The sequence below is a fragment of the Vulpes vulpes genome, chromosome 6 (genome assembly GCF_048418805.1).
Source record: "Vulpes vulpes isolate BD-2025 chromosome 6, VulVul3, whole genome shotgun sequence".
NCBI lineage: Eukaryota > Metazoa > Chordata > Mammalia > Carnivora > Canidae > Vulpes > Vulpes vulpes.
In genome coordinates, this window is record NC_132785.1 from 94,912,574 (window position 1) to 94,936,847 (window position 24,274).

At 39.4% G+C, this 24,274-nt stretch overlaps 2 protein-coding genes across 8 annotated transcripts; one reads left to right on the forward strand and one right to left on the reverse strand.

Annotated features, from left to right (window-relative positions):
• Window positions 1–755: 755 nt before the first annotated feature.
• TOMM20L (translocase of outer mitochondrial membrane 20 like) lies at window positions 756–14,675 on the forward strand. Of its 4 annotated transcripts, none has more exons than XM_026000522.2 (5): window positions 756–931; window positions 1,028–1,071; window positions 2,497–2,578; window positions 7,682–7,824; window positions 13,977–14,361. In XM_026000522.2, exons 1-5 carry the CDS (start codon window positions 787–789, stop codon window positions 14,073–14,075), a joined length of 513 nt encoding a protein of 170 aa, XP_025856307.2. In that variant the 5' UTR covers window positions 756–786; the 3' UTR covers window positions 14,076–14,361. The 4 variants fall into 4 exon arrangements, with proteins under 4 accessions (XP_025856307.2, XP_072617759.1, XP_072617757.1 ...); XM_072761658.1 differs by lacking the exon at window positions 13,977–14,361 and adding an exon at window positions 8,996–9,274; XM_072761656.1 differs by lacking the exon at window positions 2,497–2,578 and having other exon boundaries at window positions 1,028–1,105.
• TIMM9 (translocase of inner mitochondrial membrane 9) lies at window positions 8,689–23,820 on the reverse strand. Of its 4 annotated transcripts, none has more exons than XM_072761659.1 (6): window positions 23,685–23,820; window positions 21,286–21,373; window positions 16,918–17,041; window positions 11,084–11,148; window positions 10,628–10,723; window positions 8,689–9,637 (listed from the first exon to the last, which is right to left on the reverse strand). In XM_072761659.1, the coding sequence occupies exons 4-6, from the start codon at window positions 11,120–11,122 to the stop codon at window positions 9,503–9,505; spliced, it is 270 nt and encodes an 89-aa protein (XP_072617760.1). In that variant the 5' UTR covers window positions 11,123–11,148; window positions 16,918–17,041; window positions 21,286–21,373; window positions 23,685–23,820; the 3' UTR covers window positions 8,689–9,502. The 4 variants fall into 4 exon arrangements, with proteins under 4 accessions (XP_072617760.1, XP_072617762.1, XP_025856391.1 ...); XM_072761661.1 differs by having other exon boundaries at window positions 23,613–23,749; XM_026000606.2 differs by lacking the exon at window positions 16,918–17,041 and having other exon boundaries at window positions 23,685–23,809.
• Window positions 23,821–24,274: the final 454 nt, after the last annotated feature.

Here is a 24,274-nt window from a genome sequence, read left to right on the forward strand (position 1 = left end):
AACAACAACAACAACAAAAATATTAAGTTCCTTTAGGTCCTTACCTAGCTTAGTTAGGCCTTCTCTGTGACTTAGTAGAAAAATCCAGGCTCTGTATTTGGGGTCAGTCTTACTTCCATTGTTCCTGCTGTCTGAATAAAGCAAATATCAGAAGGAAACGCAGCTAGACTAGTTAAGCATCGTGCGTCTCAGTTGATTTTGCTCTGGGACTTTTGGCTGCGGGCTCAGGCCTGCAGATCCACTGTCACCCCACCCCCACCCCATCCCGGGCTAATATGATTGCTTTCAAACTCCTCTTTCCTCCTGCTACTGAGCTAAGGTGGTTGGGGGCTTTGGGTGCCTGTGTTCTTTTCAGGGGACCAGGCTGGCCGGGTTGGGGAGCACGGGCTAGCGATGCTCCGGGCGCGGGCTGCGAGCTAGGAGATGGAGTTAGGAGACAACTTCAGTTTGCGGGAGAGGGAACAGGGGCTTAGGGAGGATCCAGCTGCCGCTTAACCGCATCCGGCCACGCTGTGATGTGCCTCGGTGGGTGTCGTGGGCACAGGGACGAGAGCGCGTCTGGGTCGGGGGCTCCGGGCTTGGAGTGCGACAGACCTGGCCGTGGGCTCGCACGCCGTCTCCGACCCTCGGCCTCCTCCTCGCGCCGCGCGCCGCCCGCCGCCCGCCGCCCGCCGCCCGCCGCCCGCCGCGGGACCAGGCGCCGCGCCGACGCCCCCTGCCGGCCGGCCGGCTCCCCGCGCTCGCCCGCCCGCGCCCAACGCTCAGCCGTCGGACGCCCGCGGCCGGATGCCCCGCGTCCGCGCCGTGCTCGGCCTCCTGGCGGCCCTGGCGGCCCTGTCGGCCTGCGGCGCCGTCGCCTTCCTCGCCTACTGTGTTCACCGGGACCGGAAGCGGCGCGGCGACCCCGCGTTCAGGCGCCGCCTGCGGGACAGTGAGTGCGGCTGCGCGGCCGGGAGGGCGGCGGGCGGCGGGCGGCCCCGCGGGCGTCGGGAGGGCTCCGGCAGCACGTGCCGCCTTGTGTTTGCAGAGAGAGGAGCCCAGCGGCGGCCGGCGGAGGCACGGGGCGCGCAGGTGCAGTGCTTGGGGGCGCCGAGGTGGCGTGATAGTGAGTAACCGCGGAACCGCGGCCCGGGCGGCGCGGGGCCTGGCGGGGCCTGGCGGGGCCGGGGTTCCGGGCTGGGCCGCAGGCATTTCCCACCGCCCCGAGCGGCGCCTTCACTGTGCGCTTAGCTTACAGCGGAAGAGGAAGGAGGGGACAACCACTTGGGGCTTATAAAAAGACACATTCCATTTTACTATTTTTACTTTTAAGAGGTATTTATTTATTGGGACGCCTGGGTGGCTCAGTGGTTGAGTGTCTGCCTTTGGCTCAGGTCGTGATCCCAGAGTCCTGGGTTCGAATCCCACCCACACCGGGCTCCCCGCAGGGAGCCTGCTTCTCCCTCTGCCGAGGTCTCTGTGTCTTTCATAGATAATAATAATAATAATAATAATAATAATAATAATAATAATAATATTTATTTATGAAAGACACACAGAGAGAGGCAGAGACCTAGGCAGGGGAGAAGCAGGCTCCATGCAGGGCTCCCGGGACCCCGGGATCACGACCTGGGCCAAGGCAGCAGCTCAACCACTGAGCCACCCAGGCTCCCCAACTCATCCCATTTTAAAAAGAGAATTCTTGTGGACAGCAAACAGAAAACACAAAAACGCTCCAGCTATAACAGACTGAGCTGAAGTGACTGACAGGGGAGTTGACATTTTGGGTCAAGGATTGTCCACTCTACGTACCTTTCAAGACCAGCCTGGTCATGGTACCAATAATGATGCTATCCTGTGACTCTGGTCACCTTCCCGAACCAGGCTGAAGCAAGCTGTAGGGTACTTCAGAACACCACCAACTGTCCTGCCAACTTCTGGCCATGCATGCCCTTTGCCAAATCAACAAACAGCCTTAATACCCTTAGGCAAGAAAAACAATTTTGCAACCTACAAGTCACGTTTGTTGCAGTTAATTACAGTAGGATTTCTGCTATGTGTATTTAGGAAGCTGATTAAAATGTAAATGAGAGTTACTACAAGCATCTCAACCTAATTTCAATATGCCATGGATTTTTTTTTTTTTAAGATTTTATTAATTCATGAGAGAGAGAGAGAGAGAGAGAGAGGCAGAGACACACGCAGAGGGAGAAGCAGGCTACATGCAAGGAGCGGGATGTGGGACTCGATCCCAGGTCTCCAGGATCACTCCCTGGGCCAAAGGCAGGCACCAAAACGCTGAGCCACGCAGGGATCCCTGCCGTGGATTTTTAATTACCTGAAAATGTAATTCCATCTTAAGTTGTTTTAAATATTATAAAGAACAACTGTGTTTATCAGACTTTGGATTTAGATGAGGTTCAAGACATGCCTTTTAAATAAAAATTAGATAATTTTGATCACTAAACCTATACCTTACATTCATTACTCATTGTTAATATTTTATGAATCTTTTAGTTGTGGGATCCAGCAAAGAATGAAAAATTGCAAGAACTTTTTCTGCAAGAGGTACAAATGGGAGAACTTTGGTTATCCAGAGGTAAAAATGTAAACATTTTTTTGTAAGCAGTTACTTATGATAATATATGTTCAAAATATATTTGGTAGTTATATGTCAAAAAACTTGGGGCATGTGGGTAGCCCAGTCAGTTAAGCCTCCTGACTCTTGATTTCAACTCAGGTCATGATTTCAGGGTTCTGAGATCAGGCCTCCGAGCTGAGTGTGGAGCCTGCTTAAGATTCTCTCTCCCTCTCCCCCTACTGACCTCCACTATCTTTTTCTCTCAAAGGAAAAGAAAAACTAGCTAGATGTGTTAACCAACTAGCTTTAAAGTGATTTTCACTTGATCACACTGTTCATCTCCACCGTGTATATTTTTTATTTTATTTTAAAGATCTTATTTGAGAGAGAATAAGCAGGGGAACAGTCCAACATGCAGCTTGATCCCAGGACTCTGGGATCATGACCTGAGCTGAAGGCAGACACTTAACCAACTGAGCCACCCAGGCACCCCTATTTCCATCATATTATACATAGCATTCGGGCTTATTATACATTGGAAATGGGCAGATGGAGAAGCAAAACCAAATATAGTAACTCTTCATTTATTGTCAGGTAAAATTCTAGGTAAATGAATGCTCCAAATGACTAAATGTTTTATGAATTAAAACCTAAAAAATTTGAACTGTTTCATGAAGCTTTTCCTGCATTCTTATAAGTATTCTTATCACAATAATTACTTATTTTTGATGGTGAAATTATAAATGCCCATTCTTGTATTGTGTCTAATGTAGTGATGTATGTAGGGGCTACCTTGGACTCAACATTATTACATAAAATGATGGTAGGTAATTTAAGTATTTGTAAATGCTGTATGTAGTAATTGTGTCTTTGTTCTGGTGTTAAGCCCTGGAAAGGAAAAGAATTGTTTTCAGGCTATAATCTTTTTTTTTTTTTTTTTTTCAGGCTATAATCTTATGTGAGGGATGAATGATGTTGCTTATACCCATTTATGTATCCTTTTTTTTTTCAAGTGTTGTAAATTTCCTCTCTTCACAGTGCCTGTAGCTGCTTTTCTCTTTTGTCTTTTTTGAAAAGATTTTGTTTTTTCACCCTGTATTAAGAGGTAGCATGCTCCAGAATTTATGAAAACAAAGTCAGGATCCTGGATGACTCAATACCCAAGATTTTTATGTTAATTCAGTGGCTTAAAACACATGATAAAGGTTTTGAGAAATGAAAAAGATACTCAGTCATAGCACATTAATCATTGGAATTTGAAGTTTTAGTATTTTATTCAATACTAATCTTTTAGAAAGTTTTTAAATGGACTAAAAATATCTTAAATATTAATGGCAAAATAAATGGTAAGAACTGACTTAAATGATATAAACAGAAGTGATTTTAACCAAGGTAGTAAAGCATAAGCTTTAAGGACCTTCATTGACACAGGCTTTTTTTTTTTTTAAAGATTTATTTATTTATTCATTCATTCATTCATTCATTCATTCATTCATGATAGACATATAGAGAGAGAGGCAGAGAAATTTATTTAGGCAGAGGGAGAAGCAGGCTCCATGCAGCCCGACATGGGACTTGATCCCGGGACTCCAGGATCGCGCCCTGGGCCAAAGGCAGGCGCCAACCCGCTGAGCCACCAGGGATATCCCCCCCCCCTTTTTTTTTTTTTTTAAGATTTCATTTATTTATGAAAGACCCAGAGAGAGGCAAAGACATAGGCAGAGGGAGAAGCAGGCGCCCTTTAGGGAGCCTGATGCAGGACTCAGTCCCCACACTCCAGAATCACATCTTTAGCTGAAGGCAGATGCTTAACCACTGAGCAGAATGGGTTCTGGGAAGAGTCCTAATTTTTTATTCATAATTTTATATTGTCTTTTTTAAAAGGGCTCTCCAGGTGCCTGGCTGGCTTGGTCAGTAGAGCATGTGACTCCTGATCTCTGGGTTGTAAGTTTGAGCCCATGTTGGGGGTAGAGGTTACTTAAAAAAAATAAAATCTTAAAAACAAAAAGGGTCCCCTCCCTCAAATTATATAAACTAGGGGACTCACAGGGCGCCTGGGTAGCTCAGTCAGTTGAGCATTTGACCCTTGGTTTCTACTCAGGTCATGATCTCAGCATCCAGAGCTCTACCCACAGTAGGGCTCTGCGCTCAGTATGGAGTCTGCTTCAGATTCTCTCTCCACCTTCTTCTTACCTCCTCCTCCCTCTTCCCCTCCCCCTGCTTGTGTTCGCATGCACACTCTCTCTAAATAAATAAAATTAAAAACAACAACAAACTAGGGTCCTCACAGAATCTAGATTAATTCCTAAATGTGGATACTGCTGGGACACAGGGGCAAGTAAAATAGATAAACCCTTTCTGCTTGAACATTTTTTGAATTGGGATGATATAAATATGGAGAGAAAGGTGGGAATTATAAATTTAAAAATTATGACATATTCTTAATGTTTAAAAGCTTTCTTGTAATAGTTCAGTTTAACTTAGAGGTGAAGATGTTACAAATACTGAGATGATTAAAAATTGGAAATATGGTTTTTAAATTTTCCCTCTTAAGGGTGATAACATTATTTCTGTGAAACCTTAAATTGATTAATTAGTTCTTTAAGGGTTTTATGTCCATATTTTACTTCTAATGGAGTTCTCATCTTGCTTGCTTATTGAAATCCACACCAAACTCCAGACCAATGAAATCAGAATCTCTGGGGTGGGACCCAGGTGTCAGTATTTTTTTTTCAAACTCTCTAGGTTATTACAATACACTGAGAACCAAAGTTCTAATGCAATAATTTCTCACCGAGTTTTCTGTAATCCTTTCAGTTTTCTCCACCCCCTGTCACTATCCCATTTTCATTACCTTGCTGTCAAGGAGGATATTCCTAGAGCCATCTCAATTGTGGTTATGTCTATATAAGATGATAAAGCCAATAATTTTGATTGAAATTTCTGATTAGCTGAATTGATTCAATCTTTTGGTTGGTTGGCTTACTTGATCAAACTGGTAATTGTTTTTGTCACATCAGTTGTGTCAACTTGAGAGGAGGCACTATTTTACCTTTTTTTTTCTTTAAAAGGTTCAATATGATCAAAGTATTTTGACCTAATGTGTCATCTCCATAAAGCTGTACTTTTATTAATTTAAAATAAACCTTTTAGGGTACCTGGGTGGCTCAGTTGTTTGAGTATCTGAATCTTAGTTTCAGCTCAGGTCATGATCTCAGGGTGGGAAGACGGAGCCCCATATTGGACTCCTCACTCAGTGTGGAGTCTGCTTGAGTCTCTCTCTCTCCCTCTGCCCCTACTCCCCAACCTTTGCTCCCTCTCTCTAAAACAAGTAAGTCTTTAATAAAATAAACTAGACCTTTTAGTGAAATACTAGTACAGTATTTCATCTAAGTACCTTCTTTATATGTCTATGAAAATTTACTAGATACCTGGCAATGATAATTTAAGTTGAGGGGCAGCCCGGGTGGCTCAGCGGTTTAGTGCCGCCTTCTGCTCAGGGCCTGATCCTGGAGACCTGGGATTGAGTCCCAAGTCAGACTCCCTGCATAGAGCCTGCTTTTCCCTCTGCGTGTGTCTCTGCCTCTCTCTCTCTCTCTGTCTCTCATGAATAAATAAATAAAATCTTAAAAAAAAAAAGATAATTTAAGTTGAAAATGTAAAATTAGATGTCTAGACACAAGACCTTAACTCTTAAAACTTATATAATATAGGCAATGTTTGCTTTGTGTGTCTTAAGTTAGGTCATGTCCTTCTGATGGCTTTTCAGTTTCAATATAATACGAATCCGGGAAGCATTATTTTGTCCGTCATGCACTTTTCTATATATGTGGGAAATTATGTAACACCTTAAGAGAGACAGCATATTGTGGTCTCAAGGTTCAGAAAATTAGATGCAGTTACTAATTTGGCACTAATTTTGAAACTTTAAGTCATTTTACTGATCTTTGCCTCAGTTTTCTGGAATGAAATAGTGAGACTAAGTAATTCCATGTTTTAACTTAAACAGAAATTCTATGACTAATTTCCATAGTACATAAATTTTCATTCTTACTTTATAGCCAATCACCCTAAAACATTTTAAAACTTAGAAATCAAAGTTCATAAATCTCTTTTCTTTCCCTAGCAATGTAATCATATTATGCTAAACCCTGTTTTAAACCCTTTGATAATACAATCTATTTTTTTAAAGTTTCATTTCAGGCACCTGGGTGGCTCAGTGATTGAGTATTTACCTTTGGCTCAGGTCATGATCTAGGGATCCTGGGATCGAGTCCTGCATCAGGATCATGGCAGTGAGCCTGCTTCTTCCTCTACCTACGTCTGTGCCTCTGTCTCTCGTGAATAAATAAAATCTTTAAAAACAAAACCCTAGGGCAGCCCGGTGGCTCAGCTGTTTAGCGCTGCCTTCAGCGCAGGGCGTGATCCTGGAGACCCAGGATCGAGTTCCACATCGGGCTCCCTGCATGGAGCCTGCTTCTCCCTCTGCCTGTGTCTCTGCCTCTCTCGCTCTCTGTGTCTCTCATAAATAAATAAAATCTTAAAAAAATAAAATAAAAACAAAACTCTAAAAGTCTCATTTAGCCAGAACATTAGGTGTTTCCTTTATATTTCATCAATCACACATGTAGAGTTAAGGATAACCTATTCCCTTTCAGTAACAGCAGAAGACAATCTTTAAAAAATACTCAGTATACCCCTGTTGCAAACCCACATTGCGGAATGTGAGCATTTCTAAAGCAAGAGTGTATTTTTGATCACAGTGAGTCTAATGGGCAGCTCAACATTTTCCCCATTTTGTCTTTACTGTTTTTAAGACTTGTTTAAGTAGTGCATAGTTTGATATGCTTTCTTTTTTTTCATTTTTTTAAGATTATTTATTCATGAGAGACACAGAGAGGCAGAGACACAGGCAGAGGGAAAAGCAGGCTCCCTGCAGGGAGCCCCATGTGGGATTCAATCCTGGGACTCCAAGATCACCCCTGAGCTAAAGGCAGACACAACCACTGAGCCACCCAGGCATCCCTTTTTTCATTTTAATAGTTGTTGCTTTCTTGGTAGTTTGTAGACTATTTTGAAGAACGTTAAAATTTTGCTTTAAACTTTATCAATCTGTTTCAGGAGAACATCGATTGGGAGTTGAACATCTCAGCAATGCCCTTTTAGTGTGTGGACAACCACAGGAACTTCTGAAGGTTTTCAAACACACACTCCCTCCTCAGGTATTTGAGATGCTGTTGCGCAAAATTCCCCTTATTTGCCAGGTGAGCACATACTTAATTATCTTTGCTATATGAACACAGTAAATAACATGTTAGGCCTGATTACATAAAAACAGTAAAGTCTGTGTGGATGGGAACTTTAAATGAGTACAATTTCTGAATTTTTGGTTGCTTTTCTTGCCTTATGATGAAACAAGTCTATTTTTTCATGTTCCTTTAACTACAGTGAATTGTATATTTTGTTGAGTCTTATAGATGTTCCAACATTTCAACTTTAAAAGTAGCACTGTTAATATTTTGTCTTTGTACTTTCAAAGACCTAACCGTTACTGACTGCAATGTCAACAAAGGCCTGTAAGTTAAATGGTATTGTTAGTTAAATGATGCAATAGCTTAAAAAATTAGAATACAGAAAGCCATAAATTATCAAAGTAGAATAATACTTTTGGCTTCAAATGTGACAATACATAGAAATCACTTTGGTATTAGAAATGTATAGGTGATGGGCAGCCCGGGTGGCTCAGAGGTTTAGTGCCACCTTCAGCCCAGGGCGTGATCCTGGGGACCCGGGATCAAGTCCCACGTCAGGCTCCCTGCATGGAGCCTGCTTCTCCCTTTGCCTGTGTCTCTGCCTCCCTCTCTGTGTGTCTCTCATGAATAAATAAATAAAATCTTAAAAAAATTATATATATATATAAAGAAATGTATAGAAGAATTATAATTAGTGTTCTCTTAAGTGCAAGTTTAGATTGGTACCAAATGAAATCCACTCATAAGCCAATTTACTAGTAGGTATTAGTCTATTTAACAGCCAAATTGCTTGGTATATTTATGCATCAACTAGAATTTCCTGCAGATGCTTGTATCTGTTTTAGGATTCATTTAGCCATAAAACACTCCTTTAACTTCGGTTCACTTTTTATTGCACTGATCACATGTCATGGCTGAGAATACACTGTGTAATGTTGGAATGATTCAGAATCATTCATGTTGGACTCAGCTTTTGAACAAAACACAAAACACAGTCTCTACTAGAGCGTAACAGTCAATTCTTACACATTCCCAAGGTAGTCTCAGGTGGGATGTTTACTATAGACATATCAAAATATGGCTAGAATATGAATGTATAATATCCACCCTAACACAAGAAGGGAGGCAAGAAAGGATAGGGGGTTGAAATGATTAGCAAGTAACTATTTTATGTATTTACCAGCAATTTGAGGCAGACATGAATGAACAGGAATACTTGGAGGATGATCGTGATTGAAAAACATTTCAACGTATCCACAGTCCAGTCAGAATACTATGGTACTATATATAGTATAAACAACTGCTCAGTGATATTTCCATTTATTTTACTTTTAGTAATAAAAAAATTTTTTCGATCTCATACATGATTGAACACATATTTTGCTTTAAAATTAACAGTCACAATTGAAGAAACAATGGTTTATTTTTCTAATGAAGTTACCAAGCTGCTGAATCTTAAGGCCTCAACAAATGTTGCATCTTATTATTTTCATTGAATAATAAGACCTTCTATTTTGATTATTCTCCGTAAATAGCAATTTTGTTTCTCCAGTTGTTTCCATTTGCCACAGTCATGACAGACAGTTTAACAGGGTGGCTACTGCTTTCCAGGGGATTCTAGCAGATGAATCATTTCTATCACAACAGCTGCTGGCAATCTTTCATCAAAAGTCCATCCATCAGGACTTCTCTATCGTGGCTGGCCAAGAAGTCCTGCTTTGGCTGCCAGGGCTTCATTCTGCTGAATATGATATTCCTGAAATCTCATGGATATTCTTTGTGTCATTTTTAAATATTTCTGTAAGCAATGTTCTGAACAGGTGGTCTAGAAATAAGAAAAGATCCAATAGGAAAGATACAATTATTAGTTTTTAAAAAGTACATATTCTAAATGAACAGCCGTGGGTGCTTTTTTCTTTGAATATATGAGAATTAAAACGACTAGTGAGTAACCACAGCTTTCAATTGCTAATAGTTTTATCCAGTTACAAAAATTAACATATACTGAATGCCTACCAGTTTGTAGCACTAAAACAAAAACAATGATATGTCCCTGCCTTTTTTCATCTCTCATTCTAACTGTTAAAACATAGGCCCAGTAGTAAGTTTGTTCCTTTTTAGAAACTCCATTCCTAACATTATTAAATTTCAACATCTCTTTTTAACAAAAAGAATGTTATGCTTGGCATTTTTCAAGCTTTGTCATTATTTAACAAGGACTTGCTGATTACTGGTTATATGTTCTTGGCATGGATATTGGTCAACATCTTACATTGGAGGAAGTTTGTGTCAACAAACTTGGCCAAAGTTTTGGCCAACATATAAATGTTTTGATGAGGATATTAAAAGTTAAAATTTTGCATAGGATTGAGTTTTCAGAGTCCACCTATGCAATATCAGCCACCATATTCAAGCTCTGCTTTTTCCAGAATTAACCTGATTTCTCAGGGTCAGATAGAAAAGCCATTATCAAGTTTCTCAAGCCAGGCCATCTTGACTGAAAGCTAATTAGTAAGAAGTTTTGCTATGGAACAATAATTCAGCAAACCTTAGGTATCTTAACTAAAAGAAAGAAAGAGAGAGTAAGAAAGAAAGAAAACTGCCATGCTACAGTATGAGTGTCACATTATATTTGGGATCATTAAATTCAATGCCCATGGGTCAGGACCCATACTTTAGTTCCTCTGAGCAATGTTATATATTAGGTAGCCCAAATTTCTGAAATAACTAGGAACAAGCAAAATGGTTAGAGGCATCCTACTTCTATTGTTTGTGACAAGCTTAGAGAATTTTTAGTGGGCAGCACTTTTCGTACCTCTTCAGGTTTGACTTCTCTTGTTGTGAAGTCTTTAACGCAATCCAAAAAGCACGTTTCGGTAAGTTTATTGTAGGTTCCAAGAAATTCCTTGAACTATGAAAAATCAGAACATTCTTTAATGTTTGGTTTTAAAAAAAAGTTTTGAAACTTAATTGCTGATGATCTGTATTTGGGGAAAATACCCTGTAATACTTGAAGTCAAAACTTAAATGGGCATAACATGACCCATATGGTATGATCTACAAAATACAGTCCAGTTTTCTAGTTGAATATTTATTCATTCCTGGATATCTGTCAAATTATCTGGAAAATAAGTATGTTTCATATCATTTAGAATCCATTTTTGGAAATGAAATATGAAGTTATTTTGTGAGATCACTGACTGACATGGTTGCACCAAGTTGTGCCTTAAATTTTTTGCAAAATTCTTTTTTGTTAATTGTATTACCTTACCTGTTTTATCTGATCAGATTCTGGCATTTGTGCAGCCATATTCTTTTGGTATGTTTATTAGTCACCTGATTTAAAAATTAAGAAAAAGTTTGTCAGTCTGTGAATAAATAGTTTTAGGCTAGCTGAAGAGTTAGATAATTAAAACAAGAACAGTTTATGAACAGAACTGAACAAAGTTTACTTGAAATTGTTACTCTTATTTTATAAATTTCTAATGGAGTCTTTAATTATATCCCCCTCCCCCAACAATCTTCTAATGAAAAACCTACAGTTTACAGATTTAGATTTTTTACTGCTGGTTATGGGGCCCCCAAAGGCCCTCTCTATCTAAATCTCTAGTTTTAAGACAGCTTGCTCTATTATGTTGCAAGGTTTACTTGTTAAAGCCTCATTCCTAATAGAGTTTTAAGGGAAAACGAAGAGATCTCTGGTGTCTTCCTGCAAGTACCGCTGGTTGCTAATGTAACTTTGACTTGTTGTAATAAGGATCCCTTTATTATCTCTACATAAATACAAAATTTCTATTAATTATTAATAAACACCATCCACTTGGGGCACCTGGGTGGCTCAGTCAGTTAAGTGTCAGACTTGTAATTTCAGCTCAGGTCTTGATCTCATGGACTATGGGATCAAGCCCGTCAAGCTCTATGCTCAGTAGGGAGTGCTTAAGAGTCTCTCTCCCTCTTAAAAAAAAAAAAAAAAAAATTCTCTTTCCCTCTGCACCTCCCTGCCTCCAACTCATGCATTATTTCTCTCTCTTAAAAAAAAAAAAGAAAAGAAAAAGAAAGATTATAAGGAAACGACATTAATAGTATAGTACTAAAATAAATCTGCATTTAAGTCGACCTGTGTAGTTCAAATCTGTTGTTGTTCAAGGGTCAACTGCAGAGATTTTTACCACATAAACTACCTGAAAAATACCAACAGTTAACTGAAAGTCACAATTTTTCAGGTATTGCTGTGCTGTTCTAAAACACCACTAACCAGTCAGAGACAGAAGATACATATTTTTTAAAGATTTTATTACCTTACTCATGAGAGGCACACAGAGAGGCAGAGACATAGGCAGAGGGAGAAGCAGGCTCTCTGTGGTGAGCCCGATGTGGGACTCAAGCCCAGGACCCTGGGATTATTATCTGAGCCAAAGGCAGATGCTCAACCACTGAGCCACTCAGGCACCAGAGACAGAATATTCTATATCATACAATGCAGTTTAGGACTTGTGCTTCTGGAAAGATGGTGCAAGAGATGTGTTTTTCCTTGTTCCTCAAACTAAGTACAACTAAAAACCCTGGATCTGACATATAAAACCAACATAAGACTCTTAAAGATGGAGAGAAGAAAATATACTGGCCAGGGCCCTTGAGACCTAAGAAACAAAACAGTGGGGAGTTCTTTCTCCCTCTTTTTTGTCTCCTATATCACAGAGTCGGAGCTGAAGAAGCCAGCAATCTGCAAATGCCAATGGGCACAGTCCAAACTCCCCATCTCCCCAAAGCTGGCCCTGTCTAGCTAAAGGGCCAGGAAAGGGGAAGCCTATAAAATAGAAAACTTTTAAACAATAACTATTGTACTCCAGGCAAACAAAAACATTGTGGCCTGCATTCCCCATCCAGCCACATCAACATAAGCCAAGTTAGGAGCCTAGACTTCTACCCTCACTAAGCTGTAATGAGGCACTCCCATCCTCACACTTTAGAGAAGGGAGATTAGGAAACAGGGACTTTAAATCCTTACTGAGCATTAATGAGGGCTTCCCGCACCCCCAACAAGTGTCAGTGGAAACAACATGAGGAGCCTGGACTTCTACTTCAATTGGCAATAATGAGGTACCCTTTTCCCTCCCGTCTAGGTGGTATCAAAGGTGGCCTCTTTGAGATTCAAGGCCTGCATTATAGTCCCATGGTAAATTCACATACTCAGTGTGTCAGTGGAGACCATGTGGGGAGCAGTAATAAGGCACTCCAGTCTGTCTCAGCCAGGGTGATACTAGTGGAGACCTACTGGAGAGCCGTAACTCCTACTCTTTCCCAGCAGTAATGAGGAGCACATCACCCCCAACATACCTAAGTGACAGAGTGAATTACCTGGACTTCTAGCCCACATCTAGTAGTCATGAGGCAGCAGGCCCCCTCCCCTACTTTTTGCTAATGGAGCAGTGGCAAAAGGAGCCAGCTAGAAAAGAAGGTTTTCTGTTTTTGTTTTTAAGATTTTATTTATTCATGAGAGACCCAGAGAGAGAGGCAGAGACATAGGCAGAGGGAGTAGCAGGCTCCTTGTGGGAAGCCTGATGTAGAACTCGATCCCCAGACCCTCGGATCAGGCCCTGAACTGAAGACAGATGCTGAACCGCTGAGTCACCCAGGCATCCCTAGAAAAGAAGGGATCTTCTTAAACAAGATCTAGAGCCTCACAACACAATACGCAAAATGTCCAGGTTACAATAAAAAGAAAATAATCATTAAAAAAAAAATCATCATACCAAGAACTAAGAAAGTCACAAACTGAATGAAAAAAGGCAATATATATCTGACATTGAGATGACAGTTAGAAATATCAAAGATTTAAAAATGGTTATTACAAAAAATACATCAATAAGCAATTATGAATATGCTTGAGATAAAGAAGATGTTAGAAGAACCAAATGGAAATTTTAAGAAGTCAAAAATAAAATAACCAAAATAAACTGATAGAACAATCAACAGCAGAATGAGGGACAGAGGAAGAAATCAGCTAATTAGTATATGTGCTGCCGAAGCAAGCACGAAATCAGCAAATTAGAAGACAGAAAATAGACTTAACTAATCTAACAGAAAAATATAATGGAAAAAAATGAACAGAGTGCCAGAAACCCATATGAAGGTAATAAAAGATCTAATATTTGTTTCAACAGAGTCCTGGAAGAAGAGGAGAAAAGAGCAGGGCTGTACAAGTTCTAGAAGAAATAATGGCCGAAAACTTCCCAAATTTGGCAAAAGAGATAAATTTATAGATCCAAGAGAAGCTGAGTGAATGCCAAAGGCATATAAACACAAATGAATCTACATCAAGCACAGCCAAACATCTAAAACTAAAGACAAAACTTTTTGAAAGTAGCAAGTGAAAATGTGACATCTTACCTAGGGGAAAACAATTAGTCAACCCAGAACCTGAATCTAGCAAAAATATGCTTCAGGAATGAAGGGAAAATCAAGACTTTCTCAAATGAAAGAAACTAGAATTTGTTGCCAGCGAATCTACCCTACGAGAAGAATTAAAGTTCTAAACAGAAAGGAAATGATATTAGGAGACTTGGAACATCAAGAAGGAGGAAAAATACAAATATGACTAAGTATAACACTTTCCTTCTCGAATGTCCTAAACTGTTTGACAGTTGAAACGAAAATTATAATATAAAGCTAATTAGGGGCACCTGGGTGACTCAAGTCAGTTAAGCGTCTACCCTCAGCTCAGTCATGATCCTGGGGTCCTGGGACCCAGCCATGCATTGGACTCCTTGCTTTTAGCAAGGAGTCTGTTGCTCCCTCTCCCTCGCCCCACTGCTTGTGCTCTTTCGTGAGTACACTCTCAAATAAAATCTTAAACAGTCAAATGTGGTTTTATCTTTTTTTTTTTTAAGATTTTATTTATTTATTTGTAAGAATACATAGAGAGGAGAGAGAGAGAGAGGCAGAGGGAGAAGCAGGCTCCATGTGGGACTTGATCCCAGGTCTCCAGGATCATGCCCTGGGATGAAGGTGGCACTAAACCACTGAGCCACCCGGGCTGCCCTCTAATGTGGTTTTAAATGTATATTAATAAATATGATGAAGATAAAGGGAGGTAAAGTTTCTATACTTCAGTGAAGCTGGTGTCAACCCCATTAGACTGTGATAAGCTATGTAAATATCATGTAGTACCCAGAGCAATCACTATAAAGGATATATAAGGATCCCTGAGTCCCAGGATCGAGTCCCACATTGTGCTCCTTGCATGAAGCCTGCTTCTCCCTCTGCATGTCTCTGTCTCTCTCTGTCTCTCATGAATAAATAAATAAAATCTTTAAAAAAATACTATATATAAATCAAAATGAAATTCTAAAATGTATTCATGTAATCCATAGTAGGGCAAGAAAGAGAAAAACTATTCTGTTTTTCTATTCTGAAAATTTAATTTTCTATTAAATTTCTATTTTTCTATTCTGAAAATTAAAAAGGAACAAATTTAGGCCCTAATATAAACAATTACATTAAATATAAATGGTCTCAATAATCAATTAAAAGGGACTGGTAAAATGGATTAAAAAACATTACCAACTATATGCTGTCTCTAAGAAAAATTTTTTTTTAAAGATTTTATTTATTTATTCATAGAGATGCAGAGAGAGAGAGAGGCAGAGACACAGGCAGAGAGAGAAGCAGGCGCCATGCAGAGCCCAACGCGGGACTCGATCCAGGGTCTCCAGGATCATGCCCTGGGCTGCAGGCGGCACTAAACCACTGTGCCACCGGGGCTGCCCTGTCTCTAAGAAATTTACTTCAAATATAATGGTACAGGCAGGTTGTAAATAAAAGGATAGAAAAAGATCAATCAAAAGAAAACAGTGGATATATTAATATCAAAGTAGATGTCAGACCAAAGGAAATTACAAGACAGAAAGGAACATTAAGGATTAATCTACCAAGAAAAGAAAACACAACAATCCTAAATGCGTGTGCACCAAACAAGAGAGTTGCAAAATACACAAGAGTAGAACTGAAAGGAGAAAGAGACATACGGTTGGGTACTAAATATTCCTCTCTTAACAACCAACAGAGCTAGACAGAAGATTTGCAAAGGTGTAGAAAAACACCACCATCAACACACAATCCTCATTTACAGAACGTTTTTCCCTACTACAGAATACACATTTTTATCAAATGCCCATTTATATCCTAGGCTACAAAACTAGCCTCAACAAATCTAAAATAATTGAAATCATGCAGAATCCTACTGGAAATCAGCAATGGAAAGATAACAGGAAAATCTCCAAACATTTGGAAAATAAACTACTTCTAAATAATCCATGGGGCAAAGAAGAAGTCTCAAAAAAATAAAAAATCATTGAACTAAATAAACTGAAAATACAACACATCAAAATTTGTGGGACACAGCTAAATCAGAGCCAAGAGGAAAACTGACAACTAAATTCATACCAGAGACCAAAGAAAGTAAAGGTCTCAAATCCACAAACTAAACTTTTACTTCACGCACCTAGAAAAAGAACACAAAAACCCAAAGCATTGAGAAGGAAGGAAATAATAAAGAGCAGAAGTTAATGAAAATGAAAACAAGTACAACAATCAATAAAACAAGGAGCTGGTTCTTTGAGAAGATTATAACAGACAAACCTCTACCAAGACTAATAAAAAAAAATCACATTATCAGTATAAGTAATGAAATAGAATATATCACTGTAGACCCTGCAGACATCAAAAGGTAATAGCACTACAAATACCATATATAGAAATCTAACAACTTATTCACGAATCTAGCATTATCTAGATATCAAAACCACAGTACACAAAAGAAAATTACAGAAAAATATCCTCATAAAATAGCCTTAAAAATCCTTGACAGTAGGGCAGCCCTGGTGGCGCAGTGGTTTAACACCGCCTGCAGCCTGGGGTGTGATCCTGGAGACCCGGGATCGAGTCCCACGTCGGGCTCCCTGCATGGAGCCTGCTTCTCCCTCTGCCTGTGTCTCTGCCTCTCTCTCGCTCTCTCTGAATAAATAAATAAGTAAATCTTAAAAAAAAAAAAAAAATCCTTGACAGTAGCAAATATAATTAATATATAAAAATAATTATATACACCTTGAATAAGTGGAGTTTTCTCCAGAGATGCAAGGCTCGTTCAGTCTTTGGAGAAAGATCATGAGATCATATCAATTGATGCAGAAACAGCATCTGACAAATTCAACACTCATTCATGATAAAACTGAAAAGGAAAAGAGAACTTCTTCAACTTGATAATGAACATCTATAAAAAACCATAGTTAATGATGAAAGACTAAATATTTGCCTCTAAGGTTGTGGGCAAGGCAAGATATCTGCTCTTACCAGTCTTTTTTTAAAATTTATTTTTTTTTAAGATTTTTATTTATTTATTCATGAGACACACAGAGAGAGAGAGGCAGAGACACAGGCAGAGCGAGAAGCAGGCTCCATGCAGGGAGCACGACGTGGGACTCGATCGAGGGTCCCCAGGATCATGCTCTGGGCTGAAGGCAGGCACCAAACTGCTGAGCCACCCAGGCTGCCTAGTCTTTTTTTTTTTTTTTTTTTTAAGATTTTATTTATTTATTCATGAGAAACAGGGGGGGGGGGGGGGGGAGAGAGGCAGGCAAAGGAAGAAGCAGGCTCCATGCAGGGAGCCCAATGTGGGACTCAATCCTGGTACCTCGGGATCATGCCCCGAGCCGAAGGCAGACCCTTAACTGCTGAGCCACCCAGGTGTCCCACCAGTTTCTTTTTTTTTTTTTTTAAGATTTTTAATTTATTTATATGAGAGACACACAGAGAGAGGCAGAGACATAGGCAGAAGTATAAGCAGGCTCCCTGCAGAGAACTCAATGCTGGAATCAATCCCAGGACCCAGGGATCACACCCTGAGTGGAAGGCAGATGTTCAACCACTCAGGCACCAAGGCATCCCTCCTACCAGTCTTAATATTCCGCTGGAAGTTCTACCCAGAAGAGCAAAGCAAGAAAACAAAATAAGACCTACAGAGTATAAAGGAAGAAAGTAAAATTCTCTTCGCAGGTAACATAATTGTGAACATCGAAAATCCCAAGGGATCTAAAAAGAAACTCTTAGAACTAGTAAGTTCAGCAGTCACAGGATATAAGATAAGCACGCAAAAAATCAATTCTGTCTCTAGATACTTACAGTGAGCACGCAATGAAAAGTACGATAACACGCAATGAAAAGTACAATACCATTAATGGTCATTCAAAAAAACCTGAGCAGTAAATCTAACAAAGCATGTTCAGGACTTGTATGCTGAAAACTACGAAATGCTGATGAAAAAAAATCAAAGACCTAAATAAATGGAGACACATTATGTTCATGGATTGGGAAATTCAACATAGTAAGGATACCCATTTTCCCAAAATTAACATATATAGGCTTAATGCAATTCCTATCAAATCAAAATCCCAGGAAGATTTTTTGTAAATATAGACAAGATTATTTTAAAATTTTTATTAGAAAGCAAAATAGCTAAAGAAATTCAAGAATAAAATGGGGGAAATCAGTCTACCTAATTGTAAGACTTCTTACAAAGTTACAGTAATCAGTATTGTATGCTATGGGTGGAGGAGCAGACACATAGATCAATGGAACAGAACAGAGAACCAGAATTAGAGTCACACAAATATGTCCAACTGATTTTTAGTCAAAGGGCAAAAGCAATGAAATGAAGGATGGCCTTTTCAACAAATGGTACTAGAACAATTAATTGTACATCCATAGAAAAAAGTTTAACCTCAAACTAAATTTCTCATTTATATATGACTTACATAAAAATTAACTCAAAATAGATCAGGAATTTAAATGTAAAACATAAAATTCTTCCAATTTATAGCGACAACACCAAATGCTGTGAGTATGTGGGAAAACTGGATCACTCAGATATTCCTAGTGGTAATGTAAAATTGTATAGCTACTCCAACAAATAGTTTGGCAGTATTTTAGAAAATTAAACATGCAACTACCATATGTCCCAGCAATTGTATTCCTTGTCATTTATCTCAGAGAAATGAAAACTGTCGGTCACACAAAAACCTGTATGTGAATGTATTCAGAAACTTTATTTTTTAACAGTCAAACGTGGAAACAACCCATATATTCTTTAGTAGGTGAATGGTTAAACTGGTATACCAGTACTATGGAATACTACTCAGGAATAAAGGAATGAGCTACTGTTCCATAAAAACCGGATGAATCTCTAGAGAATTATGCTGAGTGAGAAAAGCCAATTCCAAAAGGTTCTATACTATATGATTTATATAGCATTCATGAAATGACAAAATTAAAGAAATAGAGAATGTGTTAGTGATTGCCACAAGTTAAGGAGGGGATATAGGTAGGAAGCGTGATTATTACTATAAAAAGGCAAAATGAGATTTCTGTAATGGAAATGTTCTGTATCCATGTTGTGATATTCTGTGTGATGTTTTGTAACCTTATTGTCGTGGAAAACTGGGTACAGGGCACAAGGGATGTCTGCATTTTTCCTACAACTGCATGTGAATCTATAACAATCTCAAAATAAGAAGATCAATATAAATAAAAAGTTGTCTAATCCCTGCCAAAGAACAAGATTCAGTGTGCAGTGTAGGGTTAGCAAATGCTCAGAACTAGAGTTCTTTTGGCTTTTCCCTCAACAGCCTGAAAAGATCCAAGAACTGGTAAGATAACTTTTGTGAAAATAAGTGTTACATGAAACCCTTGTTTTGTGGGAACTTAAAAAAATATAAAGACAACACAACATGCATTATAAAACAATAGGCCTCTAGCTCAAATGACAGAAGTTCATCTATAAAACTTCTTTAGCCTTTTGAATTGTTGAATTGTATAGTACATTCACTGTCTTCAGGACATTGGTGTTTCTATACCTCACACCAAAAATAAAACAAATGTGATTTTCTTATAAAAACCACAGAAATCTGCACATTCACAGATTGTGAGGTCAAAATCCCATTCTTTTTCCTATTCCTATCCTTTTATTTCTTCAGGTTAAAATTTGTATATAATCACTTTTTAGCTGGAGTCCAGAGGGGCAGAAGGTATGAAATCTTTGTGTTAAGTTTCAGAGAATGGTGGGATGCCTGAGTAGTTCAGTGGTTGAGCATCTGCCTTCATTCAGCTCAGGGTGTGATCCTGGAGTCCCGGGAACAAGTCCCACATCGGGCTCCCTGCATGGACCCTGCTTCTCCCTCTGCCTATGTCTCTGCCTCTCTCTCTCTCTCTCTCTCCATGTCTCTCATGAATAAATAAATAAAATCTTTAAAAAAATTACTTCATTCCTTAAAAAAAAAAAACTTTCAGAGACTGGTAATACTATGCTGACCCTATCCCACCTACCCCTTAGTATATAACTCACAGTGACAAATGATGGTTGTTATTTGGAAGTCTTTGACAACACATAGATGAGGAGTGCCCCAAATGCTCTTGGTATGAATTTTATTTCAAAATTACTATTTTGGGGGGCACCTGGGTATCTCAGTCAGTTTGAGTGTCAGATTCTTGATTTTGGTTCAGGTTGTGATCTCAGGGTCATGGTATTGAGCCCCGTGTCTGGCTCCGTGCTGATAGCAGAGTCTGCTTCAGCTTCTCTCTCTTACCCTCTTCCTCTGCCCCTACACTCGCACACATGGTCTCTTTCTCGCTCACTCTCTCAAATAAATGAATAAAATCTCTAAAAAAGTTATTTTCTTGGTATAGTTTTTAATATACAGTATCTCCTCCTTTAAATAGAGTTTATCATATTATGAGTAAACTATTTCTTGAGAATTTGGAAAATAAAAGAGAAATAGTTCTACTACCCAATACTCCTATGTTAACATTATGGTTTCCTTTTTTTCTAGAGTTTCAATTATATATTTTATTTTCTCAACTATCTTCCCAGACCTACAAACTGAACTAGGAGCTAACAATCAGTTTTCTCAAGCCTGGCTAAGTCTCCAAATTCTCTGTAGTCACCAGTATCAGGCTTATGGTAATTATAGGCACTTAATTATAGGCACTTGTTCCTAAAAAATATTGGAGATAAAGGAGTGAATGATTTTCATATTTACTTGCTAGTTTGGGGTCTTCTAAGTCTTAAGATATTCTATTTTGCAGTTATTTAATACTATATTAGGCTGACCGACAAAATCCAACAGCCACATAGACCACCTGATGTTGAAAACAGAAGCATTGTGGCTACCCTGTGATTTAGTCCTAGTTTTCAGCTATTACAGCAACTGTTTTACAGAAGCAAATATCCAATTAGAGGTTACCTTATGGTTAGATCCCTGAAACCTAGAGAGGGAAGAAAGGGATAAGAGAGTTCTAGAATCTCTGGCTTAGGTCTTGGGAATGATTACAATGCTAAGTTATTTTTGTGTCAGACAAAATATATAATAAAACCAGGGAACTTAAGAGTTAAGAGAGTTCTTATCAGCCATCAATTCAAACCTTTTCTGATGCATGAGTTTCCTTTTGTTCCAGAAAATTAGTTGTCCAATCTTTGCTTGAATATCTCCAATGAGGCTTGATGTCTTACCTGAAAAATGAGGGGATTACAATATGGCTGAGGCCTCTTCAAGCTCTAAGTCTGTTTGATGAAATCTAAACTTCTGTCGGCTAAACTGTTTTCCATAAGTGAAAGTTTCCTCAATCTATTCTGAGGTTACAATTCCTTAGCATATGTGTTACATGTATCAAGTACTTAACCTCCTAATCTTTCCAGGTAGTATGCTTAGGTGAACATAAAAGGACAGTAATTCTCAGAAATTTCTGAAAACCACCAAACTAACCAGGATGTGATGAAGGGATGCCCTCCATTTCTTTTTTGGAATCCTATGCAGATTTGTGCCAGGTCTGGAAGCAAATTTCTAATTTGGTTCAAACTTAGTTTACAATAAATGATTCTTCTAATGTCCTTGCCCATGATCACGATAACTGACCCTAGTCTCTGCATGACTGGTACTGATAATTGGTAATCTTGTGATTCAGGCAAGAATGGATGATAAAACTACTGTGTACAGGTAATTGGGAAATAGGATATATCCAGGGTCTCAAAGTATATCCATAGGTTACTTATCACTGAAGGAAAACAGTCCCTTTATACTGGAAAGATCTGGCAGTCACCATCATAGCCAATAAAGATAAAATATCAACTATGTAGTATTCTTGCCAAAAATATTTGATCCAGGTCTGATCATGAGGGAATAATTAGGAAAATCCACAATGTGCGACAATCTGTAACACAGCTACACGTCTCTTTAAAAAGCTGGTCATAAAGAAAAGAGGTAGAAAGCTGTTCTAGATTAAGTGACTAAAGAGTCATGACAACTAAATAATGTGTGAACTTTGGACCTTGAATTTAAAAAAATTTTTTTTCTGAGTTAAAAATAAAGAGATTTTTGGGATAATCAGAGAAATCTGAATATGTTACCTTATTAAGTGTGATAATCTTACAGTGCCTATGTAATAGATTGTTCTTAAGGTTATACAAGCTGAAGAAATTAGGGTTAAAGGTCATGTTTGAAACTTACTTGCAAACCAGTCAGCAAAAAAAGTGTATCTATTTATGTATGTATGGATGGATATATGACAGTGGGAAAGAGGAAGCAAATAAGTAAACATGTTAACAATAGTGCAAAAGAAATGAGAGAAAATCTTGTGAGCCATGTTTTTGTTTCAGGGCTATCAGTGTGTTTGATAGGTCAGATGTCCAAATTGATCTGAACTTGTCTGATTGATATAAAATAGGACTCTGCTACATGTCCCTTTACTTCAGATTATTTGCGGCAGGTTTAGGAGTTATGACTGATTAACTGGCAACCCCAACTCAACTTACTACTAATCAGAGCAAAAAATACTTTTGAAAGATTACTGCTTTCTGGTCATGGCTTCCAGGCCTGAAGGACGAGCCTATGAACACTGGACTAGATGGGGGCAAGACTACTTGGGTTTTACCCCCAGGTCTGATATGAAGGGGGTTTCTAAGATCCAAATCAAATCATTTATTCAAATCATTTTAATTAGTTTCTATGCCTATGCTCACACCTTAGAGACTACAGAGGAAAGGTCACTTTTTCTTTCATATTTAAGTTCCACCTAGAATATAAGGGGGTTAAGTCATCTTCAAAGTCTCTGACATTGTCATATCTTTTAATTTGCCGCATTATAAAACAAATTGTGAACAGGTACCTAAGAGCCCAATAATGAAGAGAGAAATTTAACTGACATAAAAAATAATGATTAATTACGGAAATATATCAAGAATAATTAAAAGGTTCTCCAAAGCTGAGCCCTTAAGGTCCCTTTTATTCTATGATTTTTTTTTATATGAAAGGAGATAGATGAGATGTAAAAATAAAGACACTCTTATTTAACTTTTACAGCAGATTATAATTTTTGCTTTCATCTTTTAAAAAATATTTAGTAATGCGTAAAGGGAAACGTCTAAATAGCCCGTCCTCCTAAATTAGCCACCCAGAGAAGGGGTCCTGGGCCACGGTATTCCATCCTGAGATTTTTTTGTTAGAGGGTCTCCCGCTTGTCAGCTCAAGGTCACCGCGTGGATGCTTTTCAATCTAACTCATTATTCCAAAACAAGACCCCGACTCCCCAAACCCGCTTTGGGAGTGGCTCAGAGCGTCCAATTCGGACCCTCGTCCCAGTGTGCCGGGCCCGGGCAGCTCCCACACCCGCTCTGGGGACGCGCTGCGGGTCTCCGCGACCCCCCAGCCCCCACCGCGCCACGTACACGCGGCGGCCTCCTCCGAGGATCCCACCTTTCCGGAGCGAAGCCTGTTGCCCCCCGCCTGGGAACCCGGGACTCTAAAGGCAGAGAAAAGAGACCATACTTAAGCACAGGCTCCCGCATCGGACACCAGTGCGAGGCTGAGGGGCTGCGCTGCCAGTCGAGCCTAGGGGCGGAAGGTCTGGGTCAGGGCGGGCGCCGCAGCCGCTGGATGGAAGAGAGCACGTGGGAGAGGCGATGTCAAATAGCCCTTAGACTGGGAGACGCGGATTCGTTATAATGCTGGGCACTCCGCAGGAATAGCCGCTATCTCCAATGGATTCTAAAATTCTCTATGGATTAAATTTTATAGTTATATGCTCAGTCAGTGCTCTTTATTCCTGACTTCCACGCCAACAACCACCCGAATCTGTCGAGATGTTCTGCCAAACTAATTTACTTAATTTCCTGTCCCTAACGGTCTTCAGGAGCTACTCTGTAAACAGTCCCTAATCAACAGAAATAGTATTACCGGTTAGGTCGGGACCTGTGCGAACCTTCGATGAGAATCTCTGGTTTTATTCAATGTTTACGTCTTGTGGTGGCAATGTACTGCTTAAAAAAAAAAAAAACCAAATTCGCACGTTTTAAACCTTCTACGTTGGGAGTTTGTTTCCACCCGGAGAGGGATGCAGGTGCACCGGAGAGCGTTCG

Excerpts from the sequence above, each read along its gene's own strand:
- TOMM20L (XM_026000522.2), top strand. The coding sequence starts at position 787 with ATGCCCCGCGTCCGCGCCGTGCTCGGCCTCCTGGCGGCCCTGGCGGCC. Across the intron at positions 1,072-2,496 it reads CGGAGGCACGGGGCGCGCAG|TTGTGGGATCCAGCAAAGAA; the intron begins GTGCAGTGCTTG and ends TGAATCTTTTAG. Across the intron at positions 7,825-13,976 it reads AAATTCCCCTTATTTGCCAG|AGTCCTGGAAGAAGAGGAGA; the intron begins GTGAGCACATAC and ends TTGTTTCAACAG.
- TIMM9 (XM_072761659.1), bottom strand. The coding sequence starts at position 11,122 with ATGGCTGCACAAATGCCAGAATCTGATCAGATAAAACAG. Across the intron at positions 10,724-11,083 it reads AATCTGATCAGATAAAACAG|TTCAAGGAATTTCTTGGAAC; the intron begins GTAAGGTAATAC and ends GATTTTTCATAG. Across the intron at positions 9,638-10,627 it reads GAGAAGTCAAACCTGAAGAG|ACCACCTGTTCAGAACATTG; the intron begins GTACGAAAAGTG and ends TCTTATTTCTAG.